A 24,272-nucleotide genomic window follows, 5' to 3' on the forward strand; every position below is an offset into this window, starting at 1 on the left:
TCTTTAAAGATTGGTTTTATATGCCAACTAAAATGCGAAGAGGAATCTATGAAGTTGATGTAAGATGTAGAAAATGTTTGTTCATGTTTAGTGAATTCGATGAATCCATACAATTTCTTCAAGCAGAGCTAGTATAAAATTCTGATAATTTTATGAGAAATTAAATAAATAACTTTGAAATGACGCAGGCATTTACAATACAAACTTGTTAGTCACTATAAGCATGGAATGATAGATTACACGATAAGAAAGAGTACATAAATTATAAAATTACATAGTATAAAAGATACAAGTAGAAAATGAATTTCTTATTCGTCGTAACTTTTCTCTTGTCTTCTATTACATCCGGAAATGAAATTTGTTCTATGAAATGTTGTGTACTAATTGATCACAAATAATGTTCGGGAATAGAAAGAATTAATTAATATAATGGTTGAGCATTATCTTAAAATATCAGTTAACACTACGAAGTAAGGTGAGATTAATGAATCATTATATTTGAAACATTAGCTGCCAGCGTATAACAAACTAAACTTAAAAGACAAAATGCAGCTCGCACGTAGATGGTCTATGATTATCCTTTGTTCCAGCTCAACTATATCTATGATCATATATGAGTTAACGTTACCAGAAGTCTGAAGAAATCGCTTATTCTCCAGTAAGATATACCGAACGTAAACAGCTAAATCTATCTTGTTTCTCCGAAACTAATGGATGTATCAAAATTTGATTCAGTTACGTTTGTGTAAAAGGTAGAAAAGTAAAAAAGATTAGTTCATAATTAACACGTGAAAATATTTATCGTTACAAAATAAATGCTTTGTGCAGAATGCAAGCGTAATATATATGCATATGTTATATTAACAGGTATTTGAATAATGCTTTTTTTTTAAGAACAAAGGTATAAACAAGCCTCCTACCGTGAGATATGCATATCTTAATGCTTTGTTCACAGTTGCCGAACTTGTAGTATATATATATATTATATCAACCATACATAAATATACGAAGCTGCGGTACATTTTAATATTTATAAATTTATTTATATGTAACTTTACTTTTTTTTCAAAAAAGGTGATTTAAATCTTAATAATTTTATTGTAGATTCAGGTTATCAGCCTTTTCTCAATCTTAGCATAATTCCTCGCGTCTCATAAAAAAATTAAATAAACTATTGAATGAACGAAACCCTATTTGTCATTGTAGTCTTAAAACTACAGAAATTACAGCTAAATTTAGACACATACGCTGATCAATGCATCATAGCTCTTGGTATGAAGTTACATATATATATGTATATATAATTATATAGTTACATATATATATTCTTTTTCACTTTACCAATATTCATTATATTAATAACTCTTATCGTTCTCAAAATATAGAATCCAAGAAAATCTGCACAGTTTCCGAATGTTTGTTTTGAATTATTAAATAAAAGCGTATGTAACAGCAATGCGAATAATAGTATCTTTCTTTCCGTACTATATTGCTGATACTAATACTTTAAATCGGAGGAAACTTTGTAGATTTCAAACATTTACTGTCCAATAAACTCAAGTGTTTATGAGTATATGTATGTATATGTGTATATATACATATATATATATATATATATATATATATATATATATATATATATATATATATATATATATAGGAATCAATGCAGCGGGCCGTTAAATCTAATCGTTGCGAGGACCGATTACAATGCTGTAGGCTCATTTCTCAATTAAAACGGTCAGAAACGGCCAAGACAGACTGTCACTTAACCCATTCCTACATATATAAATCAATATATATATATATATATATATATGTATACATATATATCTTTTTCTTTCTGTATATATTAATATTTTATATGTAAAAGACTTTGACTCTGTCACTCAATAAACATTATGTAATAATGATTAAAAAAGAAAATTATGTTACAAATAATCAAAGCATAAAAAAAGTATTGCATGAAAGCTATATTTAGATTCTAATTCGTATGAACGCGATGTCAGGAAAGATTCTTGTATGCCGGTCACTTATGTATTATATACCTTCCACCATTACTTTTCATATATCCAGTTTCGAATAATTTCTTTGTATCAACAGATTCATAAAATCACATTAAGTGTACAATTTATGTATGTATATATATGTTACTGTGTGTGTGTGTGTGTGTGTGTGTGCGCGCGTGCGTGCGCGCGCGCTCGTTATTTGTATTTGTTAGACATATATGTTTATAATGGTTGTATAATTCATTTGCATATTAATAATACATTTTAAATATCTTCGATTTCACAAAACATTTTTAAACTGTAATATTTTTTTTAAAGTTATTTTCGTTCTTCACTATACGTTAGGCTCATGGATGAACTTTTTAAAAATAGAAGTTTATATCGAAACAGAAAGCATGTTCGCGGAAGAATAAAAAAAAGACAATTAAGCTTATCATTGCTAACGATTTCCAGTATAATATTGAACAAGTTTTCGTATCAGGAACGTGATACTTCACTTCCTGCGAAACGTAAGTTTATAGGGCACTCTTATCTTTCTAACTATGAACAGACCATCATTTGTTCACGTACATACATGACTATGTATACGTAATATGTATAATATATATTTATGCTTCGTGTATGTATACGATACATACTTTGAATATGAACACTGCAGTTTATGGTACAAGGTACCGCAATTTTATTTTTCAGTAAAAGAAAAAAACATCATCAGAGATGTTTATTCCTTCTCCTAACGACTTGATTTTGAATCAAGTTCAAGCTCATGTAAGTGGGCAACGTTTGCCATAAGAAACAATGATTTCCAATTCTTACAGGAAAGATATTAATTTAGACAATATAAATAATCAGTTCAATTGTTCCTCGTGCGTTGCACGAATGCATGTTAATATACTAACAGTGGATATCATTTTAATTTCCTAGAGCTAAACTTACCAGAGCATTAAATATTTTAGACAATGAGTGCCCTCTATTTCTTACAGAATTGTTCTTACATCGATTAATTACTGCGCTGTCTGCTGTTGAATTTCTATTTTCTCAACTGTCATGTCTGGATTCATCGCGGTAGCTTCTTGGATCGCCTCCGCTAAAGCACGATCGTGATCGATGGGATCACCATCCGATTGTATCGTGATCTTCTGTTCTACCCGTGTCTCTACGACTCCATCCCTCTCGGTTTTATACTAAAATAGAAATGGTGAAGGTGTAATAGCGTATACTCTACGAAATGTTCACGCCAAGAACAGAAAATATCTTACTGTAATGGTTTCAACAGTACGAGTTTTACTGGATATTGTTTGAGAGCTGACTATCTCTCCCGTTGCGCTATACAAACCATCCTCGCTTTCAACAGCTACTTTTCTAGTTTCAGTTGCTACCAGTGGAACCGTCGTAGTCGCTGTTACATTAGTTTCTGGTTCTCCTTTATCGTGCGTCTCGCTTGCAAGAACACTAGCCGGGTCGCCCTGAATCAGATTTTAACACTGACATTTATTTCGTACAGGAAATAACAACTCCTCAGAAGTAGAATACTTAACGTGAACGATATATTACAATGTACAAAGAATGATTAATGCGCTAAATAGGGACATAGACGATAAACGATGAACCAATTTTAAGTATTGTAAGTTTCTTGTTATACTCATGAAATATTAATTGGTAATACCTTAAAACCAGTGCCTTCAAGATAATGAAACGTTATACTTTTTAGATTGTTTATGTTATTTTTTAGTATTGATGAATGTTAACCGATGAGAACCAATGTGACAAATACATTTTAAACAATTCAATCAGCAGCAATAATAGCGCCTTTGCGACAATTTTCATTCAGTTTTTAGTAATGCTTTTAATAGATGTTACATAGTGCGGTATGAGTAGAGAAAAAAAAACATGTACCTGAACGGAGATCCACTCAGTAACTTAAAATGTTTTCGTAATTACATTTGTACAGGTACTCTCGCAGAAATAAGAAACATCTCTAATAACTTTCGATAAAAATCGCTAATAAAATTGTACGATCCTTGAAGATTTACCTGATAATATTGATTGTAGAAAGCCTGCTGATCATCTTCAAGGTCAATTGGAGTACCTGAATCATCGCTGCTTGAACTGGATGTACTGAGCCTTCGTAAGAACAGCTACACCATGCAATGTGTTAACCAAGCCGGCAAAAATTAATTACAAAAATAAATAAAAAAAAATCATGTAGTACGAAAAATAGCATGGGTTAAATTTTATCAATTAATCAGCATTATGAATGAATTGAGTATTATTGGTAGTACGCTTGTATTCGTAAAATTATAAGATAATTTGAAGTGTATGTGCAGCGATCGGAACTGTTGTAAATTACACACCTAATACAACAACGCAATCCGTTTGAATCGTATTCCTGTTATTAGGTCACTACAAAAATAATGGTCGCATTTTCTTTTAAAAGACAAAGGAAAAGGAATCCACCTATTATTCTTGCAGCAACCTGATAGTATCAACCAAAAATATGGTATGTGGTATTTTCCGTGAATGCTTACATGCTTTAACCATTAGTTGTGAGCTATGTACGCTATCGCAGAGTTTAGAATTCGCAATTACCTGTTCACCGGAAAGAACGTGGCTCGTTGTTCGAACTTCTTGAGTTACCACTCTCTGCTCCTGTCTCGTTGCGCTGGTAGCGGTTGTGTGTGCTACAGTCTTTTCTTCTACCTGATATGACAAAAATAATTATAAAAAAAATTGCACTAACACTATAGACAAATGTGTTGGGCATGTAAAGAAATTCTTGTTCGCGGAATGAACATCGAATAAGCGATAGTGCGTGAACAATTTACAAACCTGGCTGGTCTTTTGGTTCTTTTCAAGGTCCTCGTGCATGGTAGCGGTACGAGTGGTAACAGCGGTCGCTGTCATGTAGGGAGCTCTACCGTCATCCGGTGCCTCTGCCTAAATACAACTACAAGGTGACTAGTGTCTCATAATAACAGAACAATATGTGTGCATATGAAATTTCAAACGAATACAAGATATATGTATATCATGGTGTATATTCAATGAAATCTTTCTTCTTTCTTATGCACTGGTTTCAAGATGATTATTGTAGCTTTTATACGTGTACGTTTGATTTGCAACTTATATCAACAATACACACAGCATGCGATACACAAATACTACTGAGGATTACATTGCAAGACATACAATACATATTGTCAAACTCGTAAATACGCTACAACGAATACTTATTTCAAGAAATATTTCAAAAATTCAAACGGTATGTTCAAATAATAATGAACACACGAGAACAAAGAATGAAATTGAATGCGCCCTAAGTAAAATCTGTCTTTTGACGGTTCAACCTTTCAGTTCGGATTGTTCCGTTTACCTTCTCTAGTTAGTGCAGAAGTGATTGGTTAGAGTATCTCGTGTTACTTGACAAAATTATATCACCTTGTTAATCTGTGTGGAAACGGTTACTTGGCCTGTCCCTCCGGGCGTGAGATCCTCAATTTTCTCTTCTATATTTTGTGTAACACCCTCCTGATCTTTCACCACAGACTGCTTGGTGGTTGTTTTCACTATGGTTGGAGCGGTGCTTGGAATCGCAGGTTTCTTTGTCTTGGAAACAGTACTCTTCGCGGTGTCCTGCACTTCCTTCATGATGGTGTCACTATCCAACGGTTGTCCAGAGCTGGTGAACACCATGCCATCCTTTACGAACGCTCCCTCTTCCCCGAAAATTTCTTGATTCATCGGCTTTCCGCATTTGTCGTAAATCTTTCCATGTTCAACGTAGCTACCGTCGTTCGAAAACGGCGCCTGCAGTACTGGCTTCCCATCTTTGTCTGTCAGCAGACCTTTCCGCACCGAAGTGATGGTAATCACAGTAAAGTATTTATCCAGGGGCTTACCCGACGATGTGTAAACAATGCCGTCTTTAATAAGATTGCCTTCGGGGTCAAAGGTTGCCTGTTTCAGGGCTTTACCCGTTTTATCAACCAAAACACCCTGCACTACCTTCAAACCTTCAGGACCGAATGCTTCTTGAGTTAGCGGTTGTCCATTCGAGTCATAGATCTTTCCACTCCTGATGAAACTAGTTTCCGCAGGTAATGTACCCTGCGTCGCTGGTTTCCCGTTGGCCCCGTATATCAGTCCATCTTTGACACAGCTGCCATCGTTCTTGTAGATTTCCTGATTCAGGGGTTGCCCCGTGTGATCGTAAATCCTTCCGTCTTTAACGATACTGCCATTCGAATCGAAATTACCATATTTCAACGGTTTACCATCGTTTCCGCACACTAATCCGTACCGCACCAGCGTAACGGTAATAACCGTTTGCTTTTTATTCGATGGCTTCCCGCTTGCCTCGTGTATCAGGCCATTCTTTATGTAGCTACCATCACTGCCAAATGTTCCATGACCAAGGGGTTTCTTGTCTTTACCATACACGATACCGTTGGCGATATATCCGCCATCGGAGCCAAACGAACTGTGGTCCAGAGGCTGCTTATCTTTCCCATAAATCCTACCCTCCTCGATGTAGCTGCCACTAGGCAATGCTGATCCAGCGTTCAGCAACTGGCCGCCCCAACCGTGCACAAGGCCGTCTCTGATGTAACTGCCATCCGGTTTGAATGCTCCTTGTTTCAACGGACACTGATTCTTATCGTAGACCACACCATCTTTGATGTAGCAGCCATGAGGAATCAGGGATGCCATATTTTTAGGGTTTCCTTGGTTGTCGACGATCTTTCCATCTTTAACAGCTAAGCTGTCTGGCCCCTTGTCGTCCTGTGTCAACGGTTTCCCATCCCTGCCGATGATCAACCCATTCTTGATGATGTTACCGTCTGGTCCGAAGACACCGTCCAATATTATTTTACCGTCTTTCCCGAAAATTATACCGCCGGCGACGTAGGAGCCATCGGATCCAAACATGTCTCTGTTCAAAGGCATGCCATTCGAGTCGAAGATCACTCCATTAGCAATGTAATTGTCCTCCGCAAGAGCCGCACTTTGATTCAACGGTTTTCCATCTAGCCCATACACGAGACCATCTCTGACGTAACTTCCATCCGGCCTGAAGTACGAGAACTTCAACGTTTTCCCATCCTTGGAACATAGCTTACCATCTTTAATGGACGCGCCTTCGGGCACTAATGAATCTTGGTTCAAAGGTTTACCACTCTTCGCGTGAACAACACCTTTCTTTATATAGCTTCCGTTGGAGCCGAACGATTCCTGTTTCACTGGTTTACCGTCTCTCCCGATCACGTTTCCGTTCTTGATCAGCATCCCGTCCGGCCCGAGGGAAGCATCCGTCAACGTTGCTCCCTTCGCATAATAGATTACACCGTCTTTGATTACGGTGTCGTCGGGTTTGAAAAGATTCTGCGACAATGGCCGGCCGTTGCTGCTGTACACAACGCCTTCTTTGATATAGCTTCCGTCTGCTATCAGTGGAATCTGGCTCAGAGGCCTGCCGTCTTTGCCATACAGAATACCATCTTTGACAAAGCTTCCATCAGGCTTGTAGAACGCGTGCTTGATCGCTTTTCCATCCTTACCGATGATCTTTCCATCCTTCAAATGAGCACCGCAAGGAAGCAGAGATCCTTGATTCAAGAACTTCCCATCCTTCGAGTAGATTATACCATCCTTTATGACGGATCCGTCTGAACTAAAGGATTCATGTTTCACCGGTTTTCCATCCTTCGAATAAACTTTTCCGTCTGCTATGTAATGGCTCTCGTGTCCCAGAACACCATTGCCCAGAGCGCTTCCCGATGATCCACAGATTAGACCATCGCTGATATAAGTTTGATCCGGTATAAGCGCGCTTTGACTCAACGGTTTACAGCTCTTATCGAACACTGTACCGGCAACGATATAGCTTTCGTTAATACCGTAGGAGCCCTGCGTCAACGGTTTCGAATCGGCAGAAAACACGAGGCCCTCCTTAATGTACGTTCCGTCGCTGCCTAGCTTACAATATTGTACCGGTTTACCGTTCTTCGTCACTATTTTACCGTCTTTGACTAGTGTGTGGTCCGGTCCTAACAAATGCTGTTCAGCTATTTGTCCATCGCAGCCGTAGATAGTGCCGTCTTTTATGAAGTTCCTTTCAACACCTAGGACTCCTTGGTTCGTCGGCTTGCCATCTTTAGTGGTAACCACGCCGTTGTGAACGTACAGCCCGTGAGGACCAAAATCTGCCTTTTTAATTGGCTGGCCATCCTTCGTGCATACCTTTCCATCGATTATTCTGCTACTGTCCGGACCAAGGCTGTGTTGATCCAACGGTTTACCATCTTTGGTATAAATTACACCTCCGATAACTTTCGATCCATCTGGCAACGGTAGAATATGATATTCTGGTTTCGATTCTGCAACCGGCGGTGGAACCTTGCTAACTTGACGATCAGCGTGTTCCTGTTGCTTTTCAGCGGCGATCAGGATTGCTGATGGATCCTTGTCAGCTTTCGGTTGTGCAGCAGTTTTCTGTTGTTCCTTCAATCCCGCTGATTCAACATAATTCAGACCCGGGGTCTTTAATCCTGGTTTAGCCGCGTCCGCTTCTTTGGTTTTCCTCTTTTCTGCTGATTCCGCCACTTTCTTCTCCTCACCGGGAGCGTAATTAAAGGCCAGACCCGTGGCTTTGCGACTCGCAGCAGTCGGTGATTGTTGACTTTGCACTCCAGGCGACGCCGGTCTGTCCTCGTACGAGAATCCGTGAGGTGTGAACCGTTTTCTCGTCGGAGAGGTTTCTGTCTCTTCGTAGTCGTAGGGCTTGGTGTAGCTAGGCAGTTGCGGTGATTCCGGACCGGTCTTCGGCTTCTCGATGTTCGACGTCTCCGTTAAAGGTTTCGCCTGTTTCTCCAACGTGGAGAGATTCGATTCCGTGTCGCTCTTCTCCAGAGATTCTTCCAGCTCCTTGTTCTTCTTTTGTTTCTTCTGCTTCGAGTCCTTTTCCTTTTTGCCAAATAGGAAGCCACCGACAGGACTCTTTCGTAATAAACAAAAACATGCAATGCCAGAAACATGCTGTATACAGTGGATGAAAAAAACTGTCGAAGCAAATAGACATATCCGAATGTGTGAAACTTTTTTTAATCCACTGTACCTATTAATGCACAGGGTGAGCCACGAGAAAATGAACGAACAAATGCACGAGGCCTTGGATTCCAACAATTGGGTGTTCCGGTTTCTCGAGGCTCGCTCTGCGTATAATGTAAATATATCACAAAAGAAACTAACGGAGCTAAGAAGAAACTACTATTTTTCTCTGACTAGGAACAAATTAACGATCGTGCATATGTCTGTACTTCGGATGTACAGTTGAAATGCGAAGAGTTCTATCGACGTAATCGTTTTAATATGATTATCATCCTTTTAACGGCTAAGTTTCTTTCCGTAATCAGTGATACACGCTGTTGTAGCAGCGTGAATACCTTGAACATGAAGCACTTACCTTTATTTTCTCTTTCTTTTCTTTATCTTTTTTCTCGGGTGTTTCCTTGTCTTTCTTTTTCAGTTCTTTTTTACTGGGCGACTTTACGTCGTTGCTGTCGAGAACAGCGTTTTCGTTAATCAGATCGGAGTTGTTTAGATCGTTATGATTCTCCTTTTCATTCTCGTTTTGCTTATCCTTTTTCTTCTTAGATAGACCACCGGGCGGTAGGACCGCGATCCCTCCGACCGGTTTCTATAAGTAAATTTATAGTCACACATCGCTCCATGCAGTAAGCACGAATGAAAACTCTATCGGCTAAGCTACCAACTACTGTACACAGTATATGTATATTTATAAATATATAAATCACGGTCTGCCGGCATATATGTTTCATGCTTGACAACTAAGTACGGTCTGCGCTCTCAAAATTAGTATATATATATGTATATATATATAAATATGTATAATAGTCGTTGATCGGTTAGAATCGGTTACGACGAGCATACTTTCCTGTTGCGTATTTTATGTACTCTGATTCTTTTTTCTCTTCCAATAGCACTCCTTGCAACAACGTGCCGCTCGTAATGGTTATTTATTACATGCGGACAAACCGGTGTGCGGTAAAGATTGAAAAATATATTTAATTCTATATGAGACTCGTTGGAAGTAATTTGCATTAATGTTTGTAATAATTCTTTACACATGCTTGCGCTGCGGATAATTAACACGTTAAACGTCATGTCGCCCATATCTGGGTGACGGCTATGTTTCCGCAGTCTTCGTCCAATTGAAGCAGGATTTTGGAGGCAATTTATAATAATTTGATTTGTAACACAACTTGTATATGTTGTTGGGACACAACAAAATATACTTATACTAATAATAAAATAAAATAATAAAATATAAAATATAGTTATACTAACAAATTGTACTTATATTTAAATTTGTTTTTAAAATATTATAACACTTTATTAGTTACGATGGAATTCGTTAAAACATTGTAAACATAATTGGAGTAACTCTGGACACTCAGGACAATACGTTATAGTCCTTTTTAAATTTTCCTTTGCTTCGTGACGCCCGGAGAAACTCTACCTGTTTGCGCTGTGCGTTCAACGTGTTAATTGTCATCGGGGTAAACTCGAATGAAATTTAGCTTTGAGGCGATGGCCGTATGATGCTTGCAAAATAATTGAGAAAAAAAAGATAGCAACATGCATCGGGGTAGAGGAAAACACCAAATGGTCACATACAACAAGACCAGCGGAGGTAGGTGTAACTGTTAATGCACGATAAAATGGTCCCAGGTGAATTTCTATACCTTTTTGCCACGATCTGCATCGTACTCTCCTTCCAGGCTACTGGTACTGCTAGCGGATGTTGTTCCAGCACTTGTTTTGCGTGTGAGCTACCGGTGTTAGGTTAATGGTGTCAGTTAGTCTTTTTCTTTTTTCTTTTTATGATAAAGAAGCACTAAGTCGTGATAATTGAAATCAAGTTATACAAATGCCATGTGTTCACGTTCTGACAATAGTCCATGAGACAATGTCTTGTAAAGACTACGAATTTCTACGGTTCTTGCATGGGGATATGGTTGGTCTTTAGAATTTTATACAAGTTAATTAACGATCGTCATTTTTTTCCAGTGTAAATAAGGCAAGTATCGACCATTCTTCTCTGCAAGTTTTTAGAATCGTGATCACATCTAATGTTAATTAACTTGCATTTGAATTATATGCCTGAACAATTTTTGACATATTAAAATGTCTAATACATACGACCACGCCTAAACACATGGTACCACGTTATTAATGGGAATCATTAACATGCCACGGCTAAATTTGGATAAGTGTACAGTGATCGTACTATCATTTCTAGCAAATAGATTTATCCTGCTTTTGTCAGAGTGATCCAATTGGTGTTCCATAATTTCTCGGTTTTCTCAAAGTATGGCATTTCTCAAAATGATATCTTATAGATTACGGTACGACTGAATTAGTTGGATTTAGTTGGATATTTTTTTAGGTTCAGAGAATCGATTTCGTTTGAAAGCGTAGACCGCAGGTAAAAATCAGAGATTCCTCAAGATGGATCGTTCGTGAAATAATCTCTCAGTCTGCATGAACAGTTCATGCATGTTCTACAAACTATCACTATATCGAGTCAATAATAAAAGTAAATAGAGAAATATATATACACTTTTCTTTTTACCTTTTCCTTTTGCTTTTTAATTGGACTAGGCCGTTGATCTATATGCTCCATATCGGGGATCATTTCCGGTTCATAGCTCATTGTGTGTCTTTTGCTGGGCTCGGAACCGTAACTCTCGACTTGTTTAGGTCCGCCTAGCGCTGTATAAAGCAGTCGCATTATTAAAGAATCCTCATGCAAACACAAGCACTGAAGAAGCGGTTCCTCCCATCAAGTCGATCAGAAAAAAGGTATGAAAGAGAAAGAAGAAAACTATGGTTACCGTCCATGCTGCGAGAAGTCGGACGACGACCGCTCAACGATCTCTCGAATTGCGGGGGTTGCCTATCGATAGGCGTCTTTTTTGTTTCGTAATGAGTTCTTCCCGAGTACCGGAAGCGGGAACCCAGATGCGGTATTAGTCCTACTTTCTTAACAGGCTCCGGACTCATGAGCCTAAAAGCATTTCCAATGATATCATTCCATCTCCGCGATTATTTTGTTGGGTCGCGTACCTGAAGAAAGTATGGTGTTCCACGCAAACTTTCCACAGTTTCTTTGCCGCCCTGTGATTCGCCAATTTGAATCCGATCGTCGACTCAAATTGCTCGAACTCGCCCGGTCTGATCTTTATATAAAAATTGTGCCTCTTGTAGGAGATCTTCAAAATCTTCGGCCAGGCGAATCTGTTGATCCGCAATCGATCCCTGTAGACAAGCAGGCCCGACGAACACACGCCTAGCATGATGTCAACGCCCTCGGAATCTTTGGCCGGATGAAGATCGACGCCGTACATCGCCAACTTCTTCGCGTTCTCGAGATAATGGAGCTCTGCCTCGGCGGGCGTCTGACCCCTAAAAGTGATATTTTGTTTTTTTCAAAACAACCTTCGCCGGATACGAGGCAAATCGTTTTCGGATTATCAATGAAGACTGACTTATGCGTTTTATGGAGGTCCATTACTTTTTCCACTAACTCTGGCGTCTGATTCGGAGCGAACTTGAAGTCCTTCAAGTAGGTGCGGCCGTGCGCGTCCGAATCGTAATCCCCCACCTCGGATTGCACCAAGTATGAACCAAGGAGGGCATGGGTTACGAACGAACACGGCAATCGCCCTGTGATAATGTCGTTTCGTATCTGGAGGCATAACTGATAACGCGTTATGTCCTCCTGCAATTGAGCTGGATCCGGTGGATAAAATTTCACTTCGAAATTAAACTTCCACGGTTCGTCTGCAATAGAACGGACATCGTTGTCAATGGCGAGCAAGAGACAATGAAAACTAGCTCATCCTGCAGACAATGCGAATTTCCAATTACACTTTTGGGATGTGAAATACAGTCACATAATGGGTTGCGAAAACATGGAAAAAGGAAATTCGCATTGCTTGTGAGACAACCCGGGCGACCAGTACTTTTTATGAACTTTGCAATCCTCTTGTCTAGATCCAGCCAGTTTCTCGAGTCGTGTCTGTCTTCGTAGATAAGGCCGAAGTAGTCCTTCTCGAGAAGATTCATGCTCTGGCAGATCATGTCGAGAAGATCCTGGCCCTTCGCTTTTCTCTGTAAAGGATTCATTCGATTAGGATTCACGATACTCGTCGCACGAAGACAATTCGGCGGAAATACTCACGTCGATGTGGAAGTCTTTGACGGTCCCATCGAGAAGAGTGATGTTCGCCACGGCCATTTTACCCCTGCTAACTGGACTCTTCGTGGGCGAGTTCGTTCCGGTCCCATTTTCCGCGGCTACTTCCGGTGGGCAGCCGGCAATCTTCTGTTCCTCCGGCATGTCCCAGCCCTGTGCTGAAAAACCAAAGACCCATCAGACGCGTTATACAAATCATTATCGAGAGAACAGCCGAGGCTGCTAACGAGTCTATTTCCTGAATGATTCGCGCGTTGCCGCGTCGTCGAATGATCGCGTGCCACTCCAGCGTATTCGAGTATAGATCCTGTCTAGACTGGACGGTGCCATGTAAAGAAATAATCAATATTTGCTCGACTCTCGGTGTTGCTCGTACCCTTCGCAAACCGTGCGGCTCGTCTCTCGCTATCAGCGGAAAAGGAGCGCGCCGGCGAGTGCTCCAAGTTCATTAACTTAATTCGCGTCGCGAGTCCTCGGCAAAGCGCGCAAACATGTTGCACACCTTCCAGTCAATTTCCAGAGCGCTAATGGCGCGACGAGTCGCTTCGTACAAACGGTTACGCTTTCCTGCAGCGTTTAACGCATTTCGATTGTCCGCGGCAAGGGCAAACGCAGTCCAGGATGCGAGGCAAGCTCGAAGCCTCGAAGAAAGCTGCTCCCCGGAAATGAGAGCAATATCGATAGCCCGCGAGAGGTAATCGATAGTCTAGCAGACCTGTTGAGTTGCATAATACTTAAAGATTTACTTGACACAACCGTGCGCAATATAGAATCGACGCTCGGTTATCCTTAGTTGCAATTATTTGATTTATCGCGTTGGACCACGCCCAGACAGCTCTCTGGCACCTCGAAGAGCCTTCGGCTATCTCCTACAAGCACCGATGCTTGGACACTGTGCCACGAGGACGACACAAATATACGGAAAATACCGAGAAATCGGTGGAAAAGTGTTTTGGCCACAGGTTGCAGCCGCGTCGAATGCAAGCGTGCATCCGCGCAGGTCGTTGGCCCTGTGTGCAGAATAAACGGTGGCCGTCTCGATACCTAGCCAATGAAGCGCCGATATTTCTTACGGCGTCGCGCTGAAAATATCGCGACCAGGTATTATTGGACGCCGCTATAAAAATACGTGTCTGGATCGATCCGGTGAAAGGTGGCGTGGGAGGAGGGGACGACGACAACGACAACGACAACGACAAACACACTCGATTTCGAGAAACGCGCAGCGAACGGTCCTAACGGTGGAAGAAAGAAACGCGGAGAAATTACAACGACCCTGACCGACACGCTTCGCGTACACCAGGGGGATTATTCAAATCGAGCCTGTCCACTGGTTCTACCAGCGCGGAGCGACTTACGCAACCACACCCGGGCAAATAGTAATTCAACCTCAATTGCACGGAATCAAAGCCGTTGCGGGATGCTGTTCAAACAGCATTAATGCCTCTCCTCGACGGCCGCCATCGTCGCGGTTCCTTTTCTAGGCACGATTGCAGGAAAACAAAGCCGTAAAAATTCGCCGTTCCTCGATATTAGATCATCATCGTCGAGGAGCACCATCGTGCAGGAAGCGTCCGAAGGATCGATCGAATGAACTCTTCTCGTACAGGTGAGTGTCTCAAATGATCTCAGCCAGTTTCGCAACCTTTGTCCCTAGCGATCGCTATCTCAGCCGCGTTGCATTCTACCTGTCGCATATGAAAATTTCTATTTACAATCTACGACAACAGGAAAATTGTATCCGATTTCGACTCGAAAGAAGCAAACAACAACGTCCGTTTTTCGACACGCTTGACCCGGCGTGACTCACGAAACCGTGGCACAAAGAGGGAATCGCGGTGTCGCCGTAACGGAAATCATTGTTTAGCGACCAATTCACCGACGAATGCAGCTTGTTGCACCGTGGGCCACGTAACCGGCGATTACGGGCACCGCCGCCGGGTTGTGTAACCCGCGATCGAATAAAAATACCAAAACTCAGGCAATCCTAAGGTCCGACGGTCCGACCGTGTTCCGAGCCAAAACAGCGTTTATCCTCGAGAGCAGAGAGGCGTTGCGATTCCACGAGAATCCGCTGGATTTTAGGGGATCGTTATTCTCGCGAACGAGAGGAGGTTCCGCCCGAGAGGATGCCGTCATCGCTGGAAGCAGACGTCCTTTGCAGCGGCCACGGCGGCGTCGATGAAGTAATACGCCGATTAGCAAGCGCGATGACGCGGCGACGGCCAATATCGGTGTACATATACACGCGTTGCTAACGCTGCGAATCGAGTTAGCCCCGCGGAGACAAACTGGATTGCCGTTTCGAAGATCGCCGGCATTCCAGAACTCGGCGTGTCCGATTAAGAAGGTTCGCCGGCCGCGAATCCGCCTGACCCAGGCATAAAGAGAGCTTCGGGTCGCCGAGCGGAAGCTTCGGATCGTCGCGTGGAAGCTGCGGATGCATCTTGAAACCGTCCGGTAAATGCGGCGAAGGGGGGCGGGGGCGCCTTGCAATCTCGTGTGCTGGAAGCAGCGGAAAGATATGAACGGAGATGGGAGAAGCAACGCTGCTAAAAGGATGAGTATTTTTCAGAAATTGTAAAAGCTCGGCGGCAGCGGCGGCGGAGGTTGATGGTAGTGGCGGAGGGAAAGAGCCGATCCCGGTTGCGCCGGTGTTAAAAGTTTAAAGAGCCCGCGGTGAATGGGCCGAGCCGGTCTGAAAGAATCTGTTTTTTTCCGTCGCCGGGAGGTGATCCTTTCAGAGAGAGAGACGCGTGGGCTTTCGTTCGGTCGTCGTGTGTCAAAGGGCTGATTGTGAGCGAGGGTCGCGTGATCCATGGCACACGCCCACGCCTCTGTACACAGACTCGAGACGAGCACCGGCGCGCCGAGATCGTGATCGTGATCGTGATCGTGATCATGATCGTGTGTTCGTGAATTCCGATCCTTTTAAAAAAATCGAAACGTCGTTTCTCGAACAAGTCCGACAAACATCTCGAGAACTAATTGGTCGATTCGAGGGAATTCTTCTTCGAAGGCAGTGAAACCGCATTTTTCAGAAATCCGGAATTGCGGCGAATCGACGAAGAATATGTTCGACTTGAAAATACCAGGAAACGATTGAAACGGAATGTTTTGTTCATACTTTCACGGATCGCAGAGACGTCGGTAGCTGGATGGATTAAATCAAAAGAATAAGTTAACATCGGCGATGGAGTGGCTTGTGCTCGATGGTAATGGGAATCGAGGGGCAAGCAGACGGCTCCTTGAAATACGCGGGTAGCGCGCGGACTAATGGCGATTAAATGCCGTAAATACGGTGTACGGGGTGGATAATCGAGGAGCGGTGTCTTCCGGTAAAAGGAGGACCGCGCGTCCCGATCCCAAGAGAGTCTCGGAGAGGCGGCCTGGGGGCTTTCCCATTATTGGCTCGTATTTTCCAGTTAACGGAATCTTGCGCGGCCTCTCGAGCAGGAGAGTCAATTTGCTATCGTCGGATCTACGCGCGACTCGTCCCTTAATCGAACAATTTTGCAGAGGGTTGGCGACGGCCGCCGTCGTCTCGGGGCGTGTTTGATCGATCGACGGACACACCGGTGATGCCACGTATCTAACGCGAACGGATACGCCTGACAATTTTTCGCGTGGGCGTGCAACAGCTATTGCGGAAGACCGATAGACCGAGAAAAAGCGACCGGCTTCGTCCGCTTTTCCAGACGCCGCCGGACGCATTCCGGCGAACCGCCTCGTCGCTTCGACAATTTCCATCTCGAATCGAGGCGAAGCCACGATAACCACTGCACAGAAATTCCTAGAAACAGAGGAAACGACGAATCGCTCGCGATCCCAGCGCACGAAGTTCTGAGAAACAATAACGCTCGGCCAAAATTTTCAACTTTCATGTTCCAAGCAAAATTTGTTTCTCCTACGCGTTGATAATTCCTCGGAACCTCGAGAGATACAGAATATTAACAAGCTCGTGTAACTCTGTGATTAGATACAGTGTTCCAAAAACAGAAATATGAGATTGAAATTAAATAAACTAATATAATAATAATACTAGTAATATGAAAATAGTACAGTTCTTCCTGTATGCATGCAAGCATGTATTATACTTCGACTCTTTATGCATGTCCAAAACATATTTTAGACCATGTAGAAAGAACGGTTAGGTTTTTAACCTTTTAAACTTGAACAAGAATTAGTACTCGCTGCACTATAACCATATTGTACATTGAAACAACGCTAAAATAATTTAAGCCGCAGAAAGCGAAATTCCTAAGCATTGTGCAAGGGAGAGAGAGCCGGAGACGGAACGGTTTGCCCGCTGAATTATCGCTCGCGTCGCCTCCGCGATAAATTCCGTCCCGCAATCAGCGAAATGAAACAACGTCCGCGTCGTCGCGTTAACGCGGGGATGAAGGAAACGAGCGAGCAACGAGCGACGAGTAACGAGCGACGGAGTAACGAGTATACAGGCACGAGGAATCGGTCGGTCTCGAGAGCCCGGTGGCCCACGAAAATCTGCGGGGGCGGTTTTCACGGCTTCGAGACCCTTTAATTTCACGCGTCGAGGAATCCTCCGGCAGAACTCTCCACCCCGGTATCAGAGCCCCGTTTCACCCTCGCCCCTGTACGATTCCGCGAACCCTCACGGAAGACCCGCGTTTCAATGCCGAGCTGCACGCGCGATGAAAGAAAGGGTTCAACGACAAAAAGAAAAGCCCCTGCGCGCCCCCCTCCCCCCGCACTCGGCAACCCCTTTGATTGGTAGCGACCGGCGTCGCGTCTGCAACCGACGATAAAAAAAGAAAGAAAAAACGCGCGGAATCACGGTGTTTGCTCGGCCGGGAGAATCACGAAAGAGTCCCGGGGGCTCCTCGGGTTTCTCTCGTTTTCATGCTGACGCGATTCCTCCAGCCGCGCTGCAGTCAGGAGGGGTGGTTTCGATTGATCGAGTTGCCTTCTGGCCCTCCAGCGTCGCTGCTAACGAGCAAGATTACTCTTCAATACGTTCTTAGCGGAGCTTCCTGCGAGCTATTCAGCTGGTCCGTGTCCAACGGTACCAGTAAACCAATGCAAACGTGCAACTCACAATGCGCACTTGTTCGTAGCCATTGACTTGTCTGGTTAGACCCGCTATAGACTTCTCGGTTCGCGTTCCATCGACTAAATTGTCTCGATTTTATCTAATTGCTGTGATTACGGTCGACGCGTTGGCACGCGAATCACGCTGCCGATACGCGAGCACCGAGCCGGAAGTGCCGAAGAGGTTCGCGGCATTAATTAAGTCACGTGTTTTACGCGAGGATACATCCGTGACAGGCCTGCTTCGAGCGAAAGGGGTTGGATCGAGTTAACGACGCCCTCTAATTATTTGCCAACTGTTTATCAATTTGCGTAACCGTTAATGGTTCTCGCATTGGTTGAAAAATTCATCGACCGACAGATTCGGAGAGAAAGAGATGGAAAGAGTGTGTAGAGCTTCGATCGTGGCACGCACCGTGACTCACACGACTACTTTATAATTTATAACAATTCGAAGGGCGGAGCTGGCGAGCCACCGATACCATCGAGCACTGTATTCCCTTTCTATAGTCGCACCACTCCGGCTCAACGAGGCAATTATAGAGAGCAGTCTGCCCGATTTCGCTAGCGATACGCTTTCTTCTTGCTTCTTTACCGATTCCCTCTTTGCATTGTTTAATCGCCACCCGGCGAAACCATGGAGGGTGTAACTGGCCGAGGAGGGAGCATCCGGAGGGCAATTATTATTACAATTGACTTCTCCGCGGATCTAATCCTAGCTCTAGGGACTCCGAATTTGTTCCTTATCGTCTTGAAAGTCCTATTCAAATATCCAGGGAACGGGTCCGACTCCGAAGAAGCGATAGACACACTGCTCTTCTCTGGGCTGCAAAAGAACCGCAGGTGACTTTTTCGCCGGGGACGCGCGAACAAATAACAAACGAGGAACATTCTTTTCGCGGTCGAGCGTCTCTCGCAGCGATCCAACAATGGATAACAATGGAGCGACGTTTTACGAGCAGTTTTTCACCGCGCGGACTGAGATAATTGGCCGTGTCCTACCGTAACGCACGCCACGCCGTACGTACACCGAGTCCGAGAGCGAGTTGTTATTGCGCTCTGCTTTTTCATGGCTAAATCGTTTTGTTCCCGTTGCGTGGCCGCTCCTACGACTCGCCGCGTCGTCGTTCCGTTCGTTCGTTCGTGAAAATCATCCTTAAGCTCGTTTCCCACAACAACGTGGAAAGATCGCGTGCTGCGGAAAATAAAAAGCAAATTGTACGAATTGCTATCAAACGACTAGCTACAATCGATCGCCTAATAAAGAATGTTCCCTAAATTGAACAGCACGGAAGATCAAACAAATTGTCTACCTTGGGAAAATAATCGCTATTCGTGCGCCGGCTGCGGCGTAACCGTGCATACAATGATCGTAACGTTTCTATTCTGGGAATAGAACGATAACAGGACCGATAGCGTTATCGAGCTGAATCCGTGGTGGTGAATTAAAACGCGAGACATCGACACCTGTTAGCGTAGCGAGAGCGCATCCATCGAGCTTAATTCACGTGAAATTTTATTGTTCCCTCGCAGCCGTTTATGTGCACCCTCCTACCGGTCTCCGTCCGCAGACCGGAAGTATCGATAATGCGCCGGGCGCCGCATGCGAAACTCGGAAGATGAATGTGAACGAGGCGCGTGGGTGTGTCCGAGCGATACTTTCTCCATTCATGGTTTAATCCAACCTGACTCTCTCGAGATGCTCATTATCGCCGGATCGTGGGTTCTAATTCTAGATCCTGCCTACGCAAATTTCCATCGGGACCTAAAATCAATCTGAAATTCAAGCTCTGCGCGCAAGGGAGATGGCGTTGCCGATATAATCTAAATTGTATATCTAATCTGGACCAAATTGGACGGCAACAAGGACCTACCAAATTGTCCGACGTCCTGACATAACCTGAGCTCGATTCACACGGGAAGATTCTCTAAGGGGAAATACCGATATTATATTATAATCCGTTTCATCGTGGAACGAGGATCTTCTGTAAATCAGATGAAAAGTTTGCACGTGAATCGTCACAGTCTGATTAACGGTGTGCTCCTACTATCCTGCGTTACCACTTTCCGGATCGATATTACTATAAATCCCGAAAGAAAGTATTGTACCAGTGGAATCTCTCTGTACCATCCAGTTCCTCGCTTTATTTCTCGCTGATATAGTCGTTAGAGTCCGGGACTTTTTATAGCTGCGTTCGTGTTCGCGAATTGTAACTGTGCCGCACTCGTGCCTCGATTAAATCATGCATGTAATCAACGTGATTTCTATTCTTTTTTTTTTCTCTTCTTTCCGTGCTTTTTTTCTATTTCCGTCACGGACGCTTGACGGCCGTAATCGCAGGGAGACCGTGGTTTCTCTACGCGACTGCGAATCTCCGGTCTTTTTTACACCGTTGATTATTCTATTTGTTAATTCCTCCACGGGAACGGATCCCGTCATTTCGAAAATAATGCGTGCACCTGTCCGCGGTAAACATCCCGTGCGACAATTGTCAGTGTCCTGCGAAAAAACGAATTTTAAAAGATATACACATCCCTGCGAACTAGAAGCAAAAAGACGTTACCCACAGTTTTCGAAAATTTATCGTTCACAGGTAAAGCCTTCTCGATCAATTTGTTGATAACAGAGGCAATTTCGATCGCGAACCGATCAGGCACGCCCAGCAACGTAATCTTTTAATCTTTTTTTAGGGATCGTTGTCTGAAAAGAGATATTTAACCGCCTTTTCCGGTTCCGAAATCCGCTGTTTCTATTCTCTATTGTCGCCATTTTTCTATTCGCTCCGTCCTGTCTGCGCACAATCTGCACAACCACATGCTTGTACGCTAAATGAAATTTCTGTACAATCACCTGAATACGAATGTAGGGGGTTAATGTTAGAGACACCGTTGATCGAAATGTTCCTTACAATTTAGTCGTGTCCGATTTGCAAGGGTAGTTTAATTACGTAGACCAGATTAACTCGGATATATCGGTACTTATCTTCGGAGCAAATGAAGTTAGGCTCTAAAGGGGTTAGGCAATCCCAGCGGTACTCGTGTCATAGTTCACGAAGTACGCAGGTTCCTAGTAGGTGAAAGGCGCGTTACGAATACACGACGCGTTACTGCACCGACGAGCATGCTCCCCCAAGTTCATTGTAACTTCGGTGATGTCGTGGCATCGGTACCTATCAACGCCACACCTCCCTGAACACACGGCCATGAGTACACTTCCTTGTCCCGGTTAACCCTACACCCGTTTGTAATAATAATCTTGAATACACGATATTATCTATTCGCCGGTCGATCAACACCTGCCCTGATCTGCAAGCTTCTCGCACGGAACGTTCCTGCGATCGCGTTCCTGATTTTCAATTTCATCCAGCCCCGTTTGATCACAGAATTACGAGTAAAATATTCTAAATAACAGCAACGATTGATCGGAATGCTTTTTACCTTCGATGGAAGTTCAACTGCGGCGGAACTTTCCACAATGCATAAACAAAAATGTTCTCGAAGAAGGGTTAGCGTCTAGAACATTTCGGGCGATGCACTAAATAATCGAAACACCAGAGAGAGAGAGAGAGAGAGAGAGAGAGAGAGAGAGAGAGAGAGAGAGAGAGAGAGAGAGAGAGAGAGAGAGAGAGAGAGAGAGAGAGAGTTTCCCGAGAAAAGTGCTAAAAGCGCCGGTAGATATGCAAAGAAAAACTGTTTTATCGATTGTCAGTGGGCAGAAGCGTGCGACCCTGTTGATGCGTCTTTCGAAAATGCTGGCATCTCCTTGGCGAAGCACATAATTGACCTAATTGATCGTAATAAGCGTTCGCGAGAAGTATGACAAAATTCGGATTATGTTCAATTCTCGCAAGGTGATTTCTTTTAGCAGAAATATAATGCAGACACGGATGTAACCTAGGCCAAACTATCGGCCTGCGGCGGGTCCATTTCAACCCGCCGAATATACATATCAATCTCGCTCTCTCTCTCCACAAACGGCACACGACACGTACGAATCAGGTGCGGTCCTGAACTTTATTAGACGCACGATTAATTTAAGAGACAGTTGAAAAGGTTAGATACGATAAATCATTCCGTAGATTCTCGGCTGATTCGAATGTATAAGGAGAGAGCGTGTGGCACACTTCGCAGGAACACCTCAGGGTCGTACACACAGGAATGACAGAAATGAATTTACGAACAGTGAGAACGCATAGCGTCAAATTTGTCGGTTGTTTCCTCTGCGTCGCCGACATTTCGATTTATTTCCGTTTTCATTTTTAACGGATTCTGCGCGTCTCCTTATGCCTTTGGCTGGCTCAAGGAGAATGTGAGAGATACACTTCTTTGCTCTCTCGCTCTTCTTCTTTCTCTCTTTCCAACGAAATATGATACATTGTACGCGGACATATAGATATACAGAAGTTCGATCACGACTACGCCAATTCTACTCTAGTGTACAAATGTTCGGATTGTATCAAAGAAAAATGATCGAATTCCTATGAAAATTGTTGGAACACGTTGAATGCTGCAATACACATGCAATTGTAAGAATAAGTACGATGTACGATGCATTAAACAAGTTCTGTCAAACCGGGCCAAACAGATGTTTCCGTGAATACTTGATCAACAATATACGTAACAAGTTGCAAACTCGTAACACAATAGCTTTATGTTACACAGCCTCCAGTAATCGAATACGTGCAACCGTGAATACAACATCGGCATATTTACTTCGGTTGATTTTACTGAGCAGGTTATGTGAATACCAGAGTGGTGTCTCATGCGATTCATATTTTCCAAATGTTCTGTAACAATTGGTCTCGTCGACGTCAACAACTGAAATCGCATTACTGTCGCAAAACTTTCCCGTTTACAGATATACGCATTGATGTATGTATATAGTTACGTCGTGTTTCGATCCTATCGTTGAAAAATTCGAAAGCACACGAACACTTTGTACCGTTCGTCGTTTGTTCGAATAAAAGAATCCGACGAAAATTTGGTTAACAATTTGCTGGAGCGTGTCACGCACAGACGTTCTAGGTGAAATCAGAAAAGTAATAAACTCACCTATGGATGTAGACGCGATCTTCCTCGGAATAACGCACTATGGCACGCGAAAAAAATCGCGCGGATCGAACAGAAATTACGACGAAATAGTACACACAGGGCTGCAAAACACCGACTGACTTTTTCTCTCGAGCGACTAACGGAGAACTTCCTTCAGCGAGCACGTAAACAACTCTCGTTCCAATTCCGCCGACGGGTACGAACACGAAACAGGTCCGACGAATCGCGGGGCGACGCTGGATGCGGCCACGGCCCATACTCGCACCATTTTCAAATAGTCCCCTCGCACAGACATAAGAAGTTTTATTACCTACCTTGTTTTTGTTGAATCCCTCGCGCGACGACCAGTCACAGCTCATGGAAAAGTCAACCGTCTCCGAGAATCCTCGTAGTAATGACGTACCATTTAAATACGAGCCGCTGTCACACCGTAAACGGGACTGCTTTCAATGTTCTTACGCGCGAGTCAATATGGCCGACCGTCTAGGAAAATCAGTTTCTCTTATGACGCAATCAAGCGAGTACGCCCTGTTCGAACGCATTTTCCCCGCCAGATGGCTGAAACTACGTTCGCGCCGGCCGATAAAACAGATGCTCGTTGTGTAGGTCAAAAGGATTTCGTTTGAACCGCGACACAATCGGCTGGAAATCTACTTTATCATGTTCAAAATTATTTTAGCGTTATTACAAGGTTTAAAGCCACAGAACAATCCTTGACAAAAAGTATTTGAACACCTATTAAAACGCGATAACTTTTTAAAAACTGGTGATTTGAAATAAAGTAAATATCTATATAGTTTCTATACCATTTCTGAGACTATGACCATAAACCATGCACGAGAATAGATTGATATTCAATA

General features: G+C 43.3%; 1 protein-coding gene across 6 annotated transcripts; it reads right to left on the bottom strand.

Annotated features, from left to right (window-relative positions):
• Positions 1 to 471: 471 nt before the first annotated feature.
• Positions 472 to 23,898, bottom strand: cora (erythrocyte membrane protein band 4.1 like coracle). Of its 6 annotated transcripts, XM_033471051.2 has the most exons (16): positions 19,674 to 20,090; positions 19,389 to 19,555; positions 13,276 to 13,448; positions 13,058 to 13,205; positions 12,581 to 12,875; positions 12,159 to 12,497; positions 11,927 to 12,099; positions 11,665 to 11,804; positions 10,775 to 10,861; positions 9,472 to 9,705; positions 5,448 to 9,005; positions 4,839 to 4,946; positions 4,599 to 4,709; positions 4,043 to 4,147; positions 3,269 to 3,475; positions 472 to 3,193 (listed from the first exon to the last, which is right to left on the bottom strand). In XM_033471051.2, the coding sequence occupies exons 1-16, from the start codon at positions 19,721 to 19,723 to the stop codon at positions 3,014 to 3,016; spliced, it is 6,075 nt and encodes a 2,024-aa protein (XP_033326942.2). In that variant the 5' UTR covers positions 19,724 to 20,090; the 3' UTR covers positions 472 to 3,013. The 6 variants fall into 6 exon arrangements, with proteins under 6 accessions (XP_033326942.2, XP_033326947.2, XP_033326945.2 ...); XM_033471056.2 differs by lacking the exons at positions 19,389 to 19,555; positions 19,674 to 20,090 and adding an exon at positions 23,727 to 23,898; XM_033471054.2 differs by lacking the exons at positions 19,389 to 19,555; positions 19,674 to 20,090 and adding an exon at positions 23,413 to 23,663.
• Between the last annotated feature and the right edge of the window lie 374 nt (positions 23,899 to 24,272).

This window comes from Megalopta genalis, chromosome 2 (genome assembly GCF_051020955.1).
Source record: "Megalopta genalis isolate 19385.01 chromosome 2, iyMegGena1_principal, whole genome shotgun sequence".
NCBI classification, from domain to species: domain Eukaryota; kingdom Metazoa; phylum Arthropoda; class Insecta; order Hymenoptera; family Halictidae; genus Megalopta; species Megalopta genalis.